The 17,885-nt window shown below is 42.9% G+C and overlaps 1 protein-coding gene across 1 annotated transcript in view; it reads right to left on the reverse strand.

Annotated features, from left to right (window-relative positions):
* The window catches only part of LOC110492868 (cadherin-23), a 582,104-nt gene that overhangs the window by 46,585 nt on the left and 517,634 nt on the right, over positions 1-17,885 (reverse strand). Inside the window, exons 49-50 of the mRNA XM_036946709.2 lie at positions 2,776-2,945; positions 1,778-1,915 (exon numbers count right to left, since the gene is read on the reverse strand). Coding sequence (XP_036802604.1) covers positions 1,778-1,915; positions 2,776-2,945 — 308 coding nt within the window. The remainder of the gene's footprint in view (positions 1-1,777; positions 1,916-2,775; positions 2,946-17,885) is intronic.

The raw sequence follows: 17,885 nt of genomic DNA on the forward strand, positions 1-17,885 counted from the left end.
TCTGACAATGGGAGAGATCGTTTTGCATCGCCGGGTGCCATAGTTATGCCACATATTGTATGGTGCCACCAGTCTGCTTGCAGTTGTCAGTTATCGTCAGGTATGTGGATGATTTTATTCAGGAACGTTTCTTGGGCTACTTTGATGTGTCAAGTGGGCGAGATGCACAGTCTGTTTGACTTTGTGAATTATGAGATTTAATTTAACTTCATGGAGAAACTCATTGCCCAAACCTACTGCACCTGTAATGGAATGGTGATCACCACTCCACTCCGCTACCATTGTTAACTCTCTCCTGATATGAACTATAGCCACGTCTCATGTGCCCACTCATCCACTGGCACGTTGAATGTTTCCTCTCCAAGCACTGTGAGTACCCCTATCAATTTTATCTCATTACTAGTCTGAAGAGAGAGAAAGAGAAAGAGGAGTTTCTAATTGTTTTATTTTTTATATTGTTGATATTGATTTTGTTGATATTGTACTGTAGAGTCAATCACACACACAAACACAATCATATTATTACACATCAATGTTTTTACTCCTTGCTTGGACTAACTCATTATTAGCTCCTTTTTCTAACTGTATAGTGTATTGTGTCATTGTTTTTTGTCTTCTCAGTCAAATCCTGTCTTGCCCTCAGTGGAAGAGTTGAGCTCTTCTCCAACACCATTCATCCATGATGAGCCTGTCCTGCACTGAAGCCTAACTATATGTGTTATTGTTTTTACCATCAAGGTTCCACCAGCTCGGACCAGCGTTTTAATGAATACTTTCAAGTGATATCCCAAAATAAATTATATTTAATATGAACATCTCAACCCCTGTCCTGCACTGAAGTCAAGCCTCCGAACACCTCAACTCATGCGTCATACCCTCATTCAATCACTGATCCATTCCCAACACTCTGTAAGTAGCCCTCTCATTCCCCATAATATTGTACTATACATGTATTTTTTTATTTAACTAGGCAAGTCAGTTAAGAACAAATTATTATTTACAATGACGGCCTACCCCGGCCACACCCTAACCCGGACGACCCTATGGGACGCCAAATCACGGCCTGTTGTGATACAGCCTGGAATCGAACCAGGGTCTATAGTGCCACTAGCACTGAAATGCTATGCCTCAGACCGCTGCGCCACTCAGGAGTCTTTATTAAATGCTTTAGTTTAAAGTTATTCGTTTTGACGATTTTTGAAACACGCTTTGTCATCTCTGTGCATTCCATGCCTATATCGTGGATCTCCCATCCTCCTAAATGTTCAAGTCACAAACCTCCATTGGTATGTATAGCCACTCCGTTATTATTATTTATCGCCTCCCAATGATATCTTCAGTGTGTACAGACAAACAGTTATTTTTAGCCTTCTGAACTCCTCCTTCATTAGTTGTGTAATACGTCAACTTAGATGAGTTAGTTCATTTTCTTTGAAAGAGAAAGAGTACAAGAGAGAGTGAAAATGAAAGAGAGGAGAGTGTTTTGTGTGTGTGTATGTGTGTCTGTGTTTGTGTGTGTGTATGTATGTGTGTTTGTACGTAAGTGCAGTGCTTGGATTGGACAGGTGCACACCGGTACTGAGTAACAGCACTCTACTGTTTGAGTACTGGTACTTCTTATAGAATATTGGCTTAAAAGTTCAGGCTCCTAAATATAAACAGTACTATCACTGAAAAATGAGTGTCAGCAACAATTTGTGAAGTGCATTGATACGTGAAGAAAAAAAGTGAAGTCCACTTCATGCACTACAGAGTGTGTGTGTGTTTTAGAACTCACAGTGGAGGGAGTGATGCCAAACTTGCCCTCTCCATCTACTAGGCTGTACTCGATGACAGAGAAGAGGCCAGAGTCTGCATCTGTGGCTCTGACTCTCACTATGACCGTGCCCAAGTCAACATCCTCAAACACTGGCTTCTGCAAAGGGACATCAGCATACACACAGACACACACACAAACTGAACACCTTGATGTAATTGGCTCAGAACAGGGCAGCAAGGCTGGCCTTTGGATGTACACAGAGAGTTAAATTAATATTATGCTTGTCAATCTCTCCTGCCTCAAAGTGGAAGAGAGATTGACTTCATCACTACTTGTATTTGTGAGAAGTATTGACATGTTTGAATTACTGGCACACAGCTCGGACACCCACGCAAACTCCACAAGACATGCCAACAGAGGTCTCTTCACAGTCCCCAAGTCCAGAACAGACTATGGGAGGCGCACAGTGCTACATAGAGCCATGACTACATGGAACTCTATTCCACATCAAGTAACTCATGCAAGCAGTAAAATTTGATGAAAAAAAAACAGATAAAAATACACCTTATGGAAAAGCAGGGACTGGGAAGCAACACAGACATGTGTTAGTAGAGTAGGAGCCTGCGGGCACACACTTAATATGTTGTAAAATCTGTTGTAAATGTTTTGTAATGTTTTTAAAAAATTGTCTTAATTTTGCTGGACCCCAGGAAGATTAGCTGCTGCCTTGGCAGTATCTAATGGGATCCATAATAAATACAAATACAAATGTCACTTTGATGTCTTGACTAATCAAATTAAATCAACATTCATTTCACAAATACATGTTACAATATATTTTACAGAAAACAAAAAGAGGACAAAAAAGGGGATGGGGCAGTCACAGTAAACAGTGGCAACAACAAAAACAAGACGAGTGCTGAAACTCAGACCATCACAATAGAAATTATATCAAGAGAGTACTACTAATGGTGAAGCATTTTGCAGTGTATGTTATGAACCAGTATTTTTGGTACCTGGTAAGAGGGTTGTGTAAAGATAGGGTTGTTATCATTGACATCTACTATACGCAGGTAGACAGGAAGCTCAGCCACTTTGGGTGGACTGCCGTGGTCCTGGGCTCTCACTGTGAAGTTCAGCCACTGCACCTGCTCAAAGTCCACCGTCCGGTAGGCTATGATCTTACCTGCACAACAACACAATGGTTACCACAACATTTCTCATCATAAATATACTAATAGAATGAATGATGTTTGCTTATAAAGGCTCATTACAGGCTTGGGCTCCATTATGTGTGTGTGTGGGTGTGGGTGTGTTCGAGACATTACTATTAGCGGACCTGAAGAACTGCAATATCCTATGTTTCTCAGAAACTTGGCTGAACAAGGACATGGATAATATACAACTAACTATGCATCGGCAGGACAGAACAGCAGCGTCGGGGAAACTCAAGGGCGTGGTGTGTGTCTCTTTGTTAACCTCTTAAGAGGTGGCACTCCTAGTGGCTGATTATTTTAATTCAGGAAAACTGAAATCCATTTTACCTCATTTCTACCAGCATGTCACCTGTTCAACTACAGGCAACATCCACATTGAGCTAAAGGCTCGAGCTGCCACTTTCAAGGAGCGGGACACTAACCCGAACGCTTATAAGAAATTCCGCTATGCCCTCTGATGAACCATCAAACAGGCAAAGCATCAATACAGGACTAAGATCGAATCCTACCACAACGGCTGTGACACTCGTCGGGACATGACAGGGTTTACAAACTATCACGGATTACAGAGGGCAACTCAGCCGTGAGCTGCCCAGTGAAATGAGTCTAACAGACCAGCTAACCCTAACCCTATCCCTGACCCAGTCTGTAATATCTACTGTACATGTTTCAAACAGACTACTCTAATCCATGTGCCCAAGAACGCCAAGGTAACCTGTCTAAATTACTATCACCCCGTAGCACTCACATCTGTAGCCATGAAATGCTTTGAAAGGCTGGTCATGGCTCACATCAACACCATCATCCCAGACACCCTGGACCCACTCCAATTCGCATACCACCCCAAAAGACCCACAGATCACGCAAATTATATTGCACTCCACACTTTCCTTTCCCACTTGGACAAAAGGAACACATAAATTAAAATTATATTAATTGATTACAGCTCAGCATTCAACACCATAGTGCCGTCCAAGCTCATTACTAACCCTGGGATGAACACCTCCCTCTGCAACTGGATCGTCAACAACATATCCGTCATGCTGACCCTCAACACAGGGGCACCTCAGGGGTGCATGCCCCCCTCCTGTACTCCCTGTTTACCCGTGAATGCATCGCCGCATACTACTCCAATATCGTCATTAAGATTGCCAATGACACGACAGTGGTAGGCCTGATCACTGTCAACGATGAGACAGCCTAAAGGGAGGTGGTCAGAGACATGGCAGTGTGGTGCCAGGACAACAACCTCTACCAAGCGGTACCAATACACCATGCCTGGAACCAACAGGACCCTGAACAGCCATAAGACTGCTAAATAGTTAGTTAAATAGTTAACCAAATAGCTACCCGGACTACCTGCATTGACCCTTTTTGTACCAACATTTTTGACTCATCACATACAGTATGCTGCTGGTACTGTTTACTATCTATCTTTTTATTCCTAGTTATATGTACATATCTACCTCAATTACCTCGTAATCTTGCACATCACCTCATACTGATACCCCTTACACATTGTGTATCTATTATTACTTTTATTATGAAGTGTTTTACTTTTCTATTAATTCTCTATTTTCTTTCTCTGCATTGCTGGTTAGTGTCCGTAATTAAGCATTTCACGATTGTTGTTTACAAAGCGTGTGGCAAATTGAATATCACAACACATCTGGGTGCATTTCTGTGAATTTCAACTCTGCCACTGTTAGTGGGTTCCAAATGAAATTGATTTTACCTGATAAACAGTAGCTACTGTAAATACATAGACCATAGATAAGTGTTTCTTTTTCTGTAGTGTATTGGCTACATTCAAAGCCATTAATTAGAGATTGAGGATTCTGCGCTATATTTTCTTTATATGACACTACAAAATGATATGGCAGCCATATTAACAGTACATGTCGGGGTATATGAATACTATAGTACTACCAATACTATAGTATATGAAGGGTTTATTTTTTAATTTGTTAATTTCATCTTGTAGGCTATACATTCAAAGATAAAAGCTGAGTTGCATAGGCCTGCAGATAATGAGAAAACATTTAGACATAACAATTAGATAGACAAAACAAAGACATTGATTTTGATGGTGATGAAGCCAGCTTCGGAGAGTTACTTCACAACATGTCGGAGACTGGTGCTTCTGGCAACTCACTAGAGTAAGATGAGTTGATGATGGTGAAGCCAGATATCGTGGAAAATTACAGAATTAGTCATGCTATTCAGTGTTTTACTTTTTAAAGAATTGTCTCTTGTTATATGCTAGTGTTTTTTCTAAACTGATACAAACTTGTCTTTGTGGGACTTAATCATAAGACTGGGCGTATAGCTAAGGTCATTCATGTGACATCCCATGGGTTTGCTATCTACAGAAAGTATGAATGTATGGAAACTTGCAGAAAGGAGCACATTATAGTGTTTTGCTATTGTGAATGCAGTTAAACGGTTGAGCACTCAGCCTGTCAACCAAGTTCTATCAAAAATCTGCACAGACAACTAATTGATTTTTACACACTATCTGTTGACTGCCGTAAATACAAAAAGGATGTGCTTCTCTATAAAAGCTGAAAAGCGACAGTTTGTTGGGCATTAACTGCGCAACTGTTGAAGTGCATAGCTAACTGCTCCATTTTTGCAGTTAGCTATTATTAGAAAACCCTTTTGCAACTATGTTAGCACAGCTGAAAATTGTTGTGCTGATTAAAGAAGCAATAAAACTGTCCGTCTTTAGACATCAACAAGATGTTGATGTTGAGACTGGTGTTTTGAGGATACTATTTATTGAAGCTGCCAGTTGAGGACTTGTGAGGTGTCTGCTTCTCAAACTAGACACTCTAATGTACATGTCCTCTTGCTCAGTTGTGCACCAAGGCCTCCCCACTCCTCTTTCAATTCTGGTTAGAGACAGTATGCGCTGTTCTCTGAAGGGAGTAGTACACAGCGCTGCTTCTCTAATCAGGACAACACTTTTCAGCTGTGCTAACATAATTGCAAAAGGGTTTTAAAATGATCAATTAGCCTTTTAAAATGATAAACTTGGATTAGCTAACACAGCGTGCCATTGGAACACAGGAGTGATGGTTGCTGATAATGGGCATCTGTACGCCTATGTAGATATTCGCCTATGTAGATATAAAATCAGTCATTTCCAGCTACAATAGTCATTTACAACATTAACAATGTCTACACTGTATTTCTGATCAATTTGATGTTATTTTAATGGACAAAAAATGTGCTTTTCTTTCAAAAACAAGGACATTTCTAAATTACCCCAAACTTTTGAACGGTAGTGTAGGTAGAGCAGATCCCCTTATTGTATGGGACACTTTCAAATGTGCATTTAGAGACAGGTAGATACCAATAAAAACTGTACCATAGAGGCACAGAATAAGTTAGAGGATAAACAAAAAGAACTGATGTGTCATGAACCTCGTCGAAGATGGTGCCTCTTCCTGTTCGGGCGGTGCTCGGCGGGCGTCGTCGCCGGCCTATTAGCTGCCATCGATTCCCTTTCTGTTTGTTTTGGTTATTGGGTAATTGGGTACACCTGTTTTGTATTAGGGTTTGTTTGTAGGGTATTTAAGGACACTAGGCCCGCTGGGTATTTGTGCGGGCTTGTTTTGTGTTACGCTGTGTTTGATGGTGTGATTTATTCGAGTCTTTATTCTCCTGACTATTTTTGTCCTGTTGTTTGGACTGGCAACTTATGTGTGTTATGTGTGTTGGCGTGATTGTTTTGTTGCGCTGGTGAATAAATTTGACAAACGACAGAACTCTGCTCTCTGCGCCTGATTCCACCCACCACTCCTAGTTGATCGTAACATGATGGAACTTATTCAAGAAATATTTTGTGTAAGTTATTATAAAAATAAAGAAACTGGATGGAATATGGGTGAAAATCCACCAAATTATTTTCTTATCATTAACATAGATTTGCTACCATAAATAACTCCAAAAAATGTGTTAGAAATGACAGAGTCCTCCATGATTCACCAAATTATATTTTGAAAGAGAAAGAAAATGACTTTAAGCACATGTTTTCATTTTAGTCTCCTCCATCTCCACTAACTGAAGTTAATTGTAAGGATGTTTTTATTAATAGTGTATAATTGACAGCTGTACAGAAAGACTCATGTGAAGGCCAAATTACAGAGGAACTTCTTGATGCAATTAAAGACTTTAAGTTCGGGAAAATTCCAGGGCTGGATGGCATACCAGTTGAGGTATATCAAATATTTGTCCATGTACCCAGAGTTCCGTTATTAGCATATTTATACCACTACTATAAAAATGTTACACTATCAGATACTCAGCAAGAAGGTCTGATTTCACTATTATTAAAACAGGACCCAGGTGGAAAATATAAAGCTCCAGTCCGCCTAAAGGACTGGAGGCCCCTTACACATCAGATGCAAAAATGTGATGTAAAAATTATAGTAAAATGCATACCGCATAGAATTACAAAAGTGTTGTCGGATGTTATTCATCCTTATCAGACAAGTGTTTTCACATGGGATGATACATTGAAGATAATATAAGAGAAGTACTGGAAACAATAGACCCCTATGAAAATTGTGGGAAACCGGGCCTAGTGTCACACCCTGATCTGTTTCACCTGTCTTTCTGCTTGTCTCCACTCCCCACCAGATGTCTCCCATTTGTCCCTATTATGTCCTGTGTATTTATACCTGCGTTTTCAGTTGCCAGTTCATCTTATCCCGTCAAGTCCTACTAGCGTGTTCCCCTGTTTTCTGTGCTCTAGTTTTGGTTTTTCTTAGTCTTCCAGTTCTGACCCTTGCCTGACTTGACCTACCGCCTGTGGTCCAGTACGTGCCTGACTCTGATTTGGATTTGGACCCTTTGCCTGCCTTGATTTACCTTTTGCCTGCCCCTTTAACTATAATAAACTCTGAGACTCATACTATCTGCCTACTGTGTCTGCATCTGGGTCTTAGCATGAGTCCTGATAGTATGAACTGACCACGGCTGGCCCAGCAGACTCAGACCCGCTCCACAATGCTGTCTCCTTCCAAGGAGCCACTATTGGAATACAACAAGGAGATACTGCAATGCCTTATGGAGGGACTCCATACCCTGGCAGAATGCCATGACCATGCATTCAATACATTACTGGAGCAATTCTGACTATTACCTACTAGGCAGTAAGCCTCAACAGTAAACCCCAGACTCTCAGCAACCCCGCCACCAGCAGCGCTTCTTCCAAGCCTACCCCGGTGTCCCAAGAACCTCGCTTACCACCTCCGGAGAACTCCGTTAGAGATTCTGGAACCTTCCGGGCCTTTCTCTCCCAGTGCTCCCTCATCTTTCGAGCTGCAGCCTTCTTCGTTCCCCTCGGACTGCTCGACGATATAACGCTGATGTCCGGGAGGGCTATGTCGGTGTGTGAGCAACAGTCCTCCGTTTGCGTCAGTCTGGAGGAGTTTGTGGCGGGGGTACGTAAAAGTCTTTGATTCTCTGTTGTCTGAGAGAGAGGCTGCTCGTAAGCTGCCCCAGCTATGTCAAGACTCCCGTAGTGTGGAAGACTACGCAGTGGATTTTTGCATGTTGGTGGCTGAGAGTGCCTGGAACCCGGAAGCCCTGTTCGACATGTTCCTTCACTGATTATCAGAGGTGATTAAAGATGAGCTCACAGCCCGGGAGCTGCCCATGGACCTTGACTCCCTCATAGACTTGACCATCCGGATCAATTGGCGGCTACGGGAATGTAGGAGGGAAAGGAGTCTGTTCCCTGTCGCCCTCAATTTCCACCTCGCCCACGAGGAATCCCAGAAATCCCTGAAGTCTACATTTCCGAGTCAATCCGATGTCACTCGAGTTCTCTCGGGAATCACAGAGGGCAGCCGACTCGCTTCCTCTGGAGCCCATGCAACTGGTCAAGGATATATGATCTCCTGCTGAGCACTTACGCAGACCAAACACCAAGAGCTGCCTGTATTGTGGAGCTACGGGACTTTTCTTATCTACCTGCCCGTTAAAAGATCAGGCTCATTAGTAGGTACGAGCACACTGGTGAGCTGTACTGGGAGTTTCCAATCCCTTACTACTTGTAAACCCCTCTGTGCTACCCTGTTGTGGTGAGGCCAGTCCAAATCCATCCGAGTGCTCATTGACTCCGGGGCCGATGAAAGCTTTATGGATACTACCCTGGTGCAACCACAGTGAATCCATGTAGTGTCTGCTCCTCGAATTCCTTCACGTATCCATGGTTTTGGGGTTTCATGGCTCCAGTGGCAAAATCCCCTTATCGACTGGGCTACGGGGTCCATCATGGGTTGGAGACAGTTTTTCCATGCACATTGTATGAAGACGGCGCAACCTTCTCCGGGACGTCTCCCTGCTGGCTTGGGGAAAACCATGGATATCACCGCCGTTCCCGCAGATACCAGGATTTACAGGAGGTTTTCAACTCTGCCTCGAGCCACATCTCAAACCACATCCGCCCCCCCAAGCCGCATCTGCCCTACGACTGTGCTATTGACCTTCTCCGGTGCCCCGCACTGCCTTGGGGGCGACTTTATTGCCTGTCGGATCGGGAGACAAAAGTGATGGAGTACTCTCTCGCTGCAGGGATTATGCATCAATCTCCCACCCAGCCCCCCAGCACAGAGTTCTTCTTTCTTTTTTTCTTTTTTTTAGAGGAGGATCAGCTTAATATTGCGGAAAGAATGTTGCTTCATTGCATCATTTCCAATCCCCCATATATATTTTTTGGTAAATATATCTATCCATATACATACACGCATGCATACATATACACATACAGTGGGGCAAAAAAGTATTTAGTCAGCAACCAATTGTGCAAGTTCTTCCACTTAAAAAGATGAGAGAGGCCTGTAATTTTCATCATAGGTACACTTCAACTATGACAGACAAAATGAGAAAAAAATCCAGAAAATCACATTGTAGGATTTTTAATGAATTTATTAGCAAATTATGGTGGAAAATAAATATTTGGTCAATAACAAAAGTTTATCTCAATACTTTGTTATATACCCTTTGTTGGCAATGACAGAGGTCAAACGTTTTCTCTAAGTCTTCACAAGGTTTTCACACACTGTTGCTGGCATTTTGGCCCATTCCTCCATGCAGATCTCCTCTAGAAGAGTGATGTTTTGGGGCTGTTGCTGGGCAACACGGACTTTCAACTCCCTCCAAAGATTTTCTATGGGGTTGAGATCTGGAGACTGGCTAGGCCACTTCAGGACCTTGAAATGCCTCTTACGAAGCCATTCCTTCGTTGCCCGGGCGGTGTGTTTGGGATCATTGCCATGCTGAAAGACCCAGCCACATTTAATCTTCAATGCCCTTGCTGATGGAAGGAGGTTTTCACTCAAAATCTCACGATACATGGCCTCATTCATTCTTTCCATTACACGGATCAGTCGTCCTGGTCCCTTTGCAGAAAAACAGCCCCAAAGCATGATGTTTCCACCCCCATGATTCACAGTAGGTATGGTGTTCTTTGGCTGCAACTCAGCATTCTTTGTCCTCCAAACACGACGAGTTGAGTTTTTACCAAAAAGTTATATTTTGGTTTCATCTGATCATATGACATTCTCCCAATCTTCTTCTGGATCATCCAAATGCTCGCTAGCAAACTTCAGACGGGCCTGGACATGTACTGTCTTAAGCAGGGGGACACGTCTGGCACTGTAGGATTTGAGACCCTGGCGGCATAGTGTGTTACTGATGGTAGGCTTTGTTATTTTGGTCCCAGCTCTCTGCAGGTCATTCACTAGGTCCCCCCATGTGGTTCTGGGATTTTTGCTTGTGATCATTTTGACCCCATGGGGTGAGGTCTTGCGTGGAGCAGATCGAGTGATATTATCAGTGGTCTTGTATGTCTTCCATTTCCTAATAATTGCTCCCACAGTTGATTTCTTCAAACCAAGCTGCTTACCTATTGCAGATTCAGTCTTCCCAGCCTGGTGCAGGTCTACAATTTCGTTTCTGGTGTACTTTGACAGCTCTTTGGTCTTGGCCATAGTGGAGTTTGGAGTGTGACTGTTTGAGGTTGTGGACAGGTGTCTTTTATATTGATAACATGTTCAAACAGGTGCCATTAATACAGGTAATGAGTGGAGGACAGAGGAGCCTCTTAAAGAAGAAGTTACAGGTCTGTGAGAGCCAGAAATCTTGCTTGCTTTACTTATTTTCCACCATAATTTGCAAATAAAGTCATAAAAAATCCTACAATGTGATTTTCTGGATTTTTTTTTCTCATTTTGTCTGTCATAGTTGAAGTGTACCTATGATGAAAATTACAGGCCTCTCTCATCTTTTTAAGTGGGAGAACTTGCACAATTGGTGGCTGACTAAATACTTTTTTGCCCCACTGTATACATACCTATATAGACATACATACACACACATACCTATATAGACATATAAATGATAAACAATAACACTTAGGCTTCTAACTTCAGTTTATATATATTATACACATTTTACAGACAATCTATTTTCTGATAGTTATATCTTGTTTGTTTTTAGTCCTTCCTCTATTTCTATTGCTATTGCACAAAATTTCTGAACCTATATACATTTTACAGACCCCGTATGTTTTACATTGGTTATTTTGTTATTTGTCTAACCCTTCAGCTCCTCCCAACTATCTCTCAACATCATCCGTTTTGGATTTCTATTTGCCATATATTTTTCAACTTTGCAGTGATGCTTCACAAAAGTATTGAACCTTTTTATTTAAAAATAAACATTTTTGCTAAAATAATTATTATATTATTGATTGACAGGGTTATTCTTTGTGGAAAAGAAGGACTAGACCCTGCATCCGTGTATCAACTTCCGTGGTCTCGGTTAAAAACCGTTTCCCGCTGCCACTCATCTCCTCAGCTTTCGAGCCTCTCCAGGGGGAAATCATCTTCAACAAGTTGGACCTTTGGAACGCCTACCATCTGGTTCAGATACGGGAAGGAGATGAGTGGAAGACTTATTTTAACACGATTACCAGGCACTATGAGTACCTGGTGATTCTGTTCTGACTGATCAACACTCCTGCAGTGTTCCATGCCCTGGTCAATGGTGTGCTCTGAGACATGTTTAATCGATTTGTGTTTGTTTACCTCGACAACAACCTCATTTATTCCAGGTCAGCTCAAGAGCACGTCCTTCATGTTCGCCAGGTCCTCCAGCGTCTCCTGGAGAACCAGACTTTCGTGAACGTGTAGAAATGTGAGTTCCATCGCTCACTGCAGGGAATATTCAGATGGACCCTGACAAGGTGAGAGTGGTGGTGGAATGGCCTCAACCCACATCGAGTGCAATTGCAACGTTTCCTGGGGTTTGTCGATTTCCACCGTCGTTTCGTTTGGGGTTACAGCACCCTTGATTCACCCTTGTCTGCACTCACCTCTCCCAAGGTTCCGTTCATATGGTCTTACTCGATGTCAAGATGGCGTTGGAGTGGAGGGACTGGTTAGAAGGGGTGGAACAACCATTCTTGGTGTGGATGGACATAAGAACCTGGAATATCTCCGCACTGCCAAGCGCCTCAACTCCAGACAGGCGAGATGGGCCCTGTTATTTACTAATTTCCATTTCATTTAATCTCCTACCGCCCGGGGTCCATGAATGTGAAGCCTGTACAGCCCCACTACTACACCATCGGATCCAGAGACCATCCTCCCTACACTTCTTGTCTAGCGACTGCTATCATCTGGGGAATCGAGAGTCTGGTCCGCAAGGCACAGACTCTCGGCTAACCAGATGTTTATCCCGGACTCTGCCTATGCTCCTGTTCTGGAATGGGCACATTCCTTGAAACTCACCCGTCAAACTGGCTCCTGTCAGACCTTGGCTTTCGTCCAACAACGTTTTTGGTGGCCCACCATGGTTCCTGACGTCTCTGTGTTCGTTGCCAACTGTACTGTGTGTGCACAGAACAAGACTCCGCAGAAAGCTCCGGCTGACCTCCTCTGGCAACACTACCATCTGTACGGTGGTGGACAGGTTTTCCAAAGCTGTCTATATTATTCCCCTTCCTAAGTTGCCCTCAGCTAAGCAGACGGCCCAGCTCATGGTGCAGAACGTCTTCCAGATCCATGGACTTCCGGTTTACATGATCTTAGATGGCAAGTCCTCAGTTCTCGTCCCGGTTTTGGAAGGTCTTCTGGAAGGTCACCTTCCTTGGGTCGTCGGCCAGCTTGTCCTCTGGTTCATCTCCAGTCTAACGGCCAGTCGGAGCAAGCCAATCAGGACCCGGAGACGACTCTTCTTTGCCTCGTCTCCACCAATCCCACCACCTGGAACCAGCAACTTGTTTGGGTGGATTATGCCCGCAACATCCTTCCCTGTACTGCTACAGGTCTCTCACCCTTTGAGAGTTCCCTGGGATATCAGCCCCCGCTTTTCCAAGAGAAAGAGGTCAGCATAGCCTCTGCCCAGATAATAATCCATTGCTGTTGCCGTATCTGGAAGAGAGCCCGGGTCGCTCTTCTCAAGACCACCTCCAGGTATCGACAACAGGCAGACTTCCACCAGACCCCAGCTCCCTGTTACCATTTTGGGATCTTCCCCTCCGGGTGGAGTCCAGAAAAATGTTCCCCCGTATTATCGGACCTTTCCCTATCGCTAAGATCCTTAGGCCCTCTGCTGTTCGCCGTCTGTTGCCCCGCACTCTCCGTATACATCCCACTTTCCATGTATCTACAAATAACCCCTGTCTCACAGCCATTTGTCCCCATTATTTCCTGTGTATTTATACCTGCATTTTCTGTTTGTCTGTTGCCTGTTCATCTTGTCCCATCAAGTTCTACCAGCGTGTGCCTGTGTTTCCTGTGCTCTAGTTTTTGGTTTTCTTGCCTGCCTTGACCTAGCGATTGTCCTGTACCTGCCTGATTCTGACTTGGAATAAATCTATGTATAGTAACCCCAGTTGTACAATAGTTATTAATGGCTACTTCTCAGAAAGTATAAAACTATCAAGAGGAGTGAAACAAGGTTTTCCTCTATCAGCATATCTATTTATAAGGGCTGTTAGAGCCGATTTGGACATATTTGTATAAAAGACTGAACATACTGAGCTCAATGTATATTTGGGTAAATATATGAGATGTTAATGTACATGATGAAATATTAGGTATGTACCTTTATGATTTATATTTTCCTGAATGAGATATATTCATTTGTTAGTGTAACTCAGTTTTTGTCCACCCCCCTCTTGCCCATTCATTGTATTGTGGTAAGTGTGTTAGGATAAAGGCAGGATGTTGGGCCTTCGGGGGAGGGAGTCCTTGCTAGATGCGGGAGCGGTATAGTTTTTTGACCATACAGACAGGTCATAATATGTATTTTCCATATAGAGTATTCTATGCTTTAAGTTGATTGGAGAATCATTTATTTGTTAGATATAAGAAGAATAAAATTTTTTGTTGCACCATATCCTTGGATGTCATTGAATGTTTGGCCGTTTGGAAACCTTGAGTGTGGACTGTATGCGTACCAAACAACCCCACTTCAGGCTTGGGCAGTGGCTATGGTAAAGACGAAAGGAAACCACTACACTCAAGTAAAAAAACTCTGTGAAGGATTACTATCTGAAGGAAATCTCCGGTTCGGACACACGCTGGACATCTGATCGTAAGGACAGCTCGCTTGGAAGGATTTGTACTCCTAGAATTCGCCAGCCGTGAGTAACCACTGCGAATGAATGAGCTGCCCTGTTCAATGCGATCGTTTGATCATGCATATTATGGAAGCGCAAATGTGCTTTTAATTGGAATGTTTGATGGAGGAAACATTGAAACTATGGATGAGAGTCTTGATGCATTTCATGCTGTTCTCAATAACTTTAAGAATGCTCATGATTCTGTGCTAGAGCTGGTCACAGAGGAGGAACACGAACAGGAGAGCATTAACTATTATCAACCAAGAATGAGAACTTATGAACATTTCCTGAAAGAGGTGGAAATATGGAAAAAAGCTGAAATCGAGCCACAAATGCTCATTGAACCACACGACAGCATTTCCAATGTGTCAAAAACATCAAGTAAAACAAAGTATTCTAAGACTGCTTCCTCAGTGTCCTCTGCAGTAGCTTTACTAGCTCGCCAAGCATCATTACAGGACAAGCATGAATTGGAACTGGAGAAAGATCAACTGGAACAACAGAAAGCTCAACTGGAACAACAGAAAGCTCAACTGGAACAATAGAAAGCTCAACTGAATGTTAGGATGGAAAAAATGGCACTGGAAACGGTCATAGCAGCATATAATGCCAAACTGAAGGTTCTGGAGAGTGTTGAGTCAACTTCTCAATCCCATGCTGTGGCAGCCCATTTTCTAAGCCAAGAAGATGGAATGAACTCTTATTTTGAGAACCAGGAACCCGAGGTCTATAAGGAACCTGAACCATAACCTGTTGAGTTTGCTGCATTAGGTGCAGTTCCAAAGACCCCACTACAAAGAGTTTTACAACAACCGACCACAAAGCCATCAAAACATATTCAGAAAACGGTCATAAACCACACACTTCAGCAGCCAACAGCAAGGTCTAGCAATCAACACAGAATCAACACTGCGGGTATCAGCCACAATACCAGCCATGATAACCTCTCTACTGTCATGCAAAGGCAGAATGAAATTGCTGACCTCCTTGTACTACAGCACAAACAGGCCACACTCCCTGTTAGGGAGATACCTATGTTTGACGGTGATCCTCTAAACTTTAGGCCATTTATGCATGCATTTGAGCATCGTATAGAAGATAAGACAAGCAGTCACCAGGATAGGCTCTATTACCTGGAGCAGTACACCTCTGGTCAGCCCAAGGATCTGGTCCGTAGTTGTCTGCATATGGAAGCCAGAAGAGGCTATGCAGAGGCTAAGAGGTTGTTAAAGGAACACTTTGGCAATGAAATCAGTCACCACTGCTTACATGGAAAATGCTTGGAACTGGATAAACATACATGGAAAGGGACTGGGTGGCTATGCACTCTAACACTATGCAAGACCTACAGAACATGGAAGAGCTTAATCTTCCCTCCAACATAAAGTTGATAATGTCAAAACTTCCCTACAAATTAAGGGGAAAATGGAGGTCTATGGCATGTGATATTTTAGAGAGAAGCCACCTGAGGGCCCAGTTCAGTGACCTTGTGACATCCATGGAAAAACAGGCCAAAATACTGCAGGATCCGTTGTACAGAGATATCCAAGATCCCCTGACCAACAAAACGTTTTTTTTAAACTAAAAAAGAAGCTGACTTTAAACAGCAGTTCAAATCCAAGAGTAGGGGAAGCAGCTTTGCCACTGCAGTAGATGTAGTGGCAGATTGTTCTTTTAGAGTTTTTTCAGTGTCACAAACATTCAAAGTCAAGAAACCAGGCACCTACCCTTCTGATGCTCCCAGTATCTCGTGTATTTTGTGCTGGTGAGCATTTCCTGGTCGACTGCCAACAGGTGAAGGCACAGCCACACGAAGCCAAGGTTGAGTTTCTGAGATCAAAAGGCCTTTGTTTTGGCTGTTTGATGAGAGGACACTTAAGCAAATAATGTAAAAGAAGGATGACCTGTCAGAAATGTCAAAGAAAGCACCCCACTATCCTGCACATTGAAGGAAGAGAGAGATTTAGATCTCTGAAGGCAGACACAAGGGGTGTAGCAGTAAAGCGGGAAGAGACTGTCAGCAGTGCTCTTGTTTCACTGGAAGCTGGTGAAGATACCGGGGCCGATACAGATTGTGCACTTGCGATGGTGCCAGTTCAAGTAAAGATTGCAAATGGAAGCAAGTCTGCTTCCTATGCATTTCTCGATTCTGGTAGCTCAGCAACATTTTGTACGGAGAGACTCATGAGGCAGTTGCAAGCTAAAGGCAGTGAGACTGAAATTCTGCTACGCACAATGGGGCAGGAGAGTCCTACCAAGAGCTTTGAGATATCTGGATTAGAGATTGGCAATGTGGAAGGTGACACATTTCTTGCATTACCAAAGGTCTACACCCAAAATAAGATCCCAGTGGCAAGATAGAATATTCCCACTCAGAAAGATCTCAAAAGGTGGCCATACCTGAAAGAGGTTCAGTTGAAGGAAATTGACGCCGATGTCGAACTCCTGATTGGCGTAAATGCTCCAAAGGCAATGGAACCCTGGAAAATCATAAATAGTCAAGGCAAGGTATGCAGTGAAAACCCTCTTTGGATGGGTGATGAACGGTCCTCTTAACTTATTGGATATAGGGGGCGCTATTTTAATTTTTGGATGAAAAACGTTCCCGTTTTAAACAAAATATTTTGTCACGAAAAGATGCTTGACTATGCATATAATTGACAGCTTTGGAAAGAAAACACTCTGACGTTTCCAAAACTGCAAAGATATTGTCTGTGAGTGACACAGAACTGATGCTACAGGCGAAACCAAGATGAAATTTCAAACAGGATGTGCCCCAGATTTTGAAAGCGCTGTGTTCCAATGACTCCTTATATGGCTGTGAATGGGCCACGAATGAGCTTACACTTTCTGTTGTTTCCCCAAGGTGTCTGCAGCATTGTGACGTATTTGTAGGCATATCATTGGAAGATTGACCATAGACACTACATTTACCAGGTGGTCGTTGGTGTCCTCCGTCACAATTATTGCGTAATCTCCAGCTGCAGTACTTTTCTATATGCTACTGAGGAGAAACCCAACTGCCACGAATGATTTATCATCGAATAGATATGTGAAAAACACCTTGAGGATTGATTCTAAACAACGTTTGCCATGTTTCTATCGATATTATGGAGTTAATTTGGAAAAAAGTTTGCCGTTGTAATGACTGAATTTTCGTTTATTTTTCTTGGCCAAACGTGATGAACCAAACGGAGCGATTTCTCCTACACAAATAATATTTTTGGAAAAAATTAACATTTGCTATCTAACTGAGAGTCTC

This window comes from Oncorhynchus mykiss, chromosome 16 (genome assembly GCF_057628025.1).
Source record: "Oncorhynchus mykiss isolate SJ-2025 chromosome 16, ASM5762802v1, whole genome shotgun sequence".
Taxonomy (NCBI): Eukaryota; Metazoa; Chordata; class Actinopteri; order Salmoniformes; family Salmonidae; genus Oncorhynchus; species Oncorhynchus mykiss.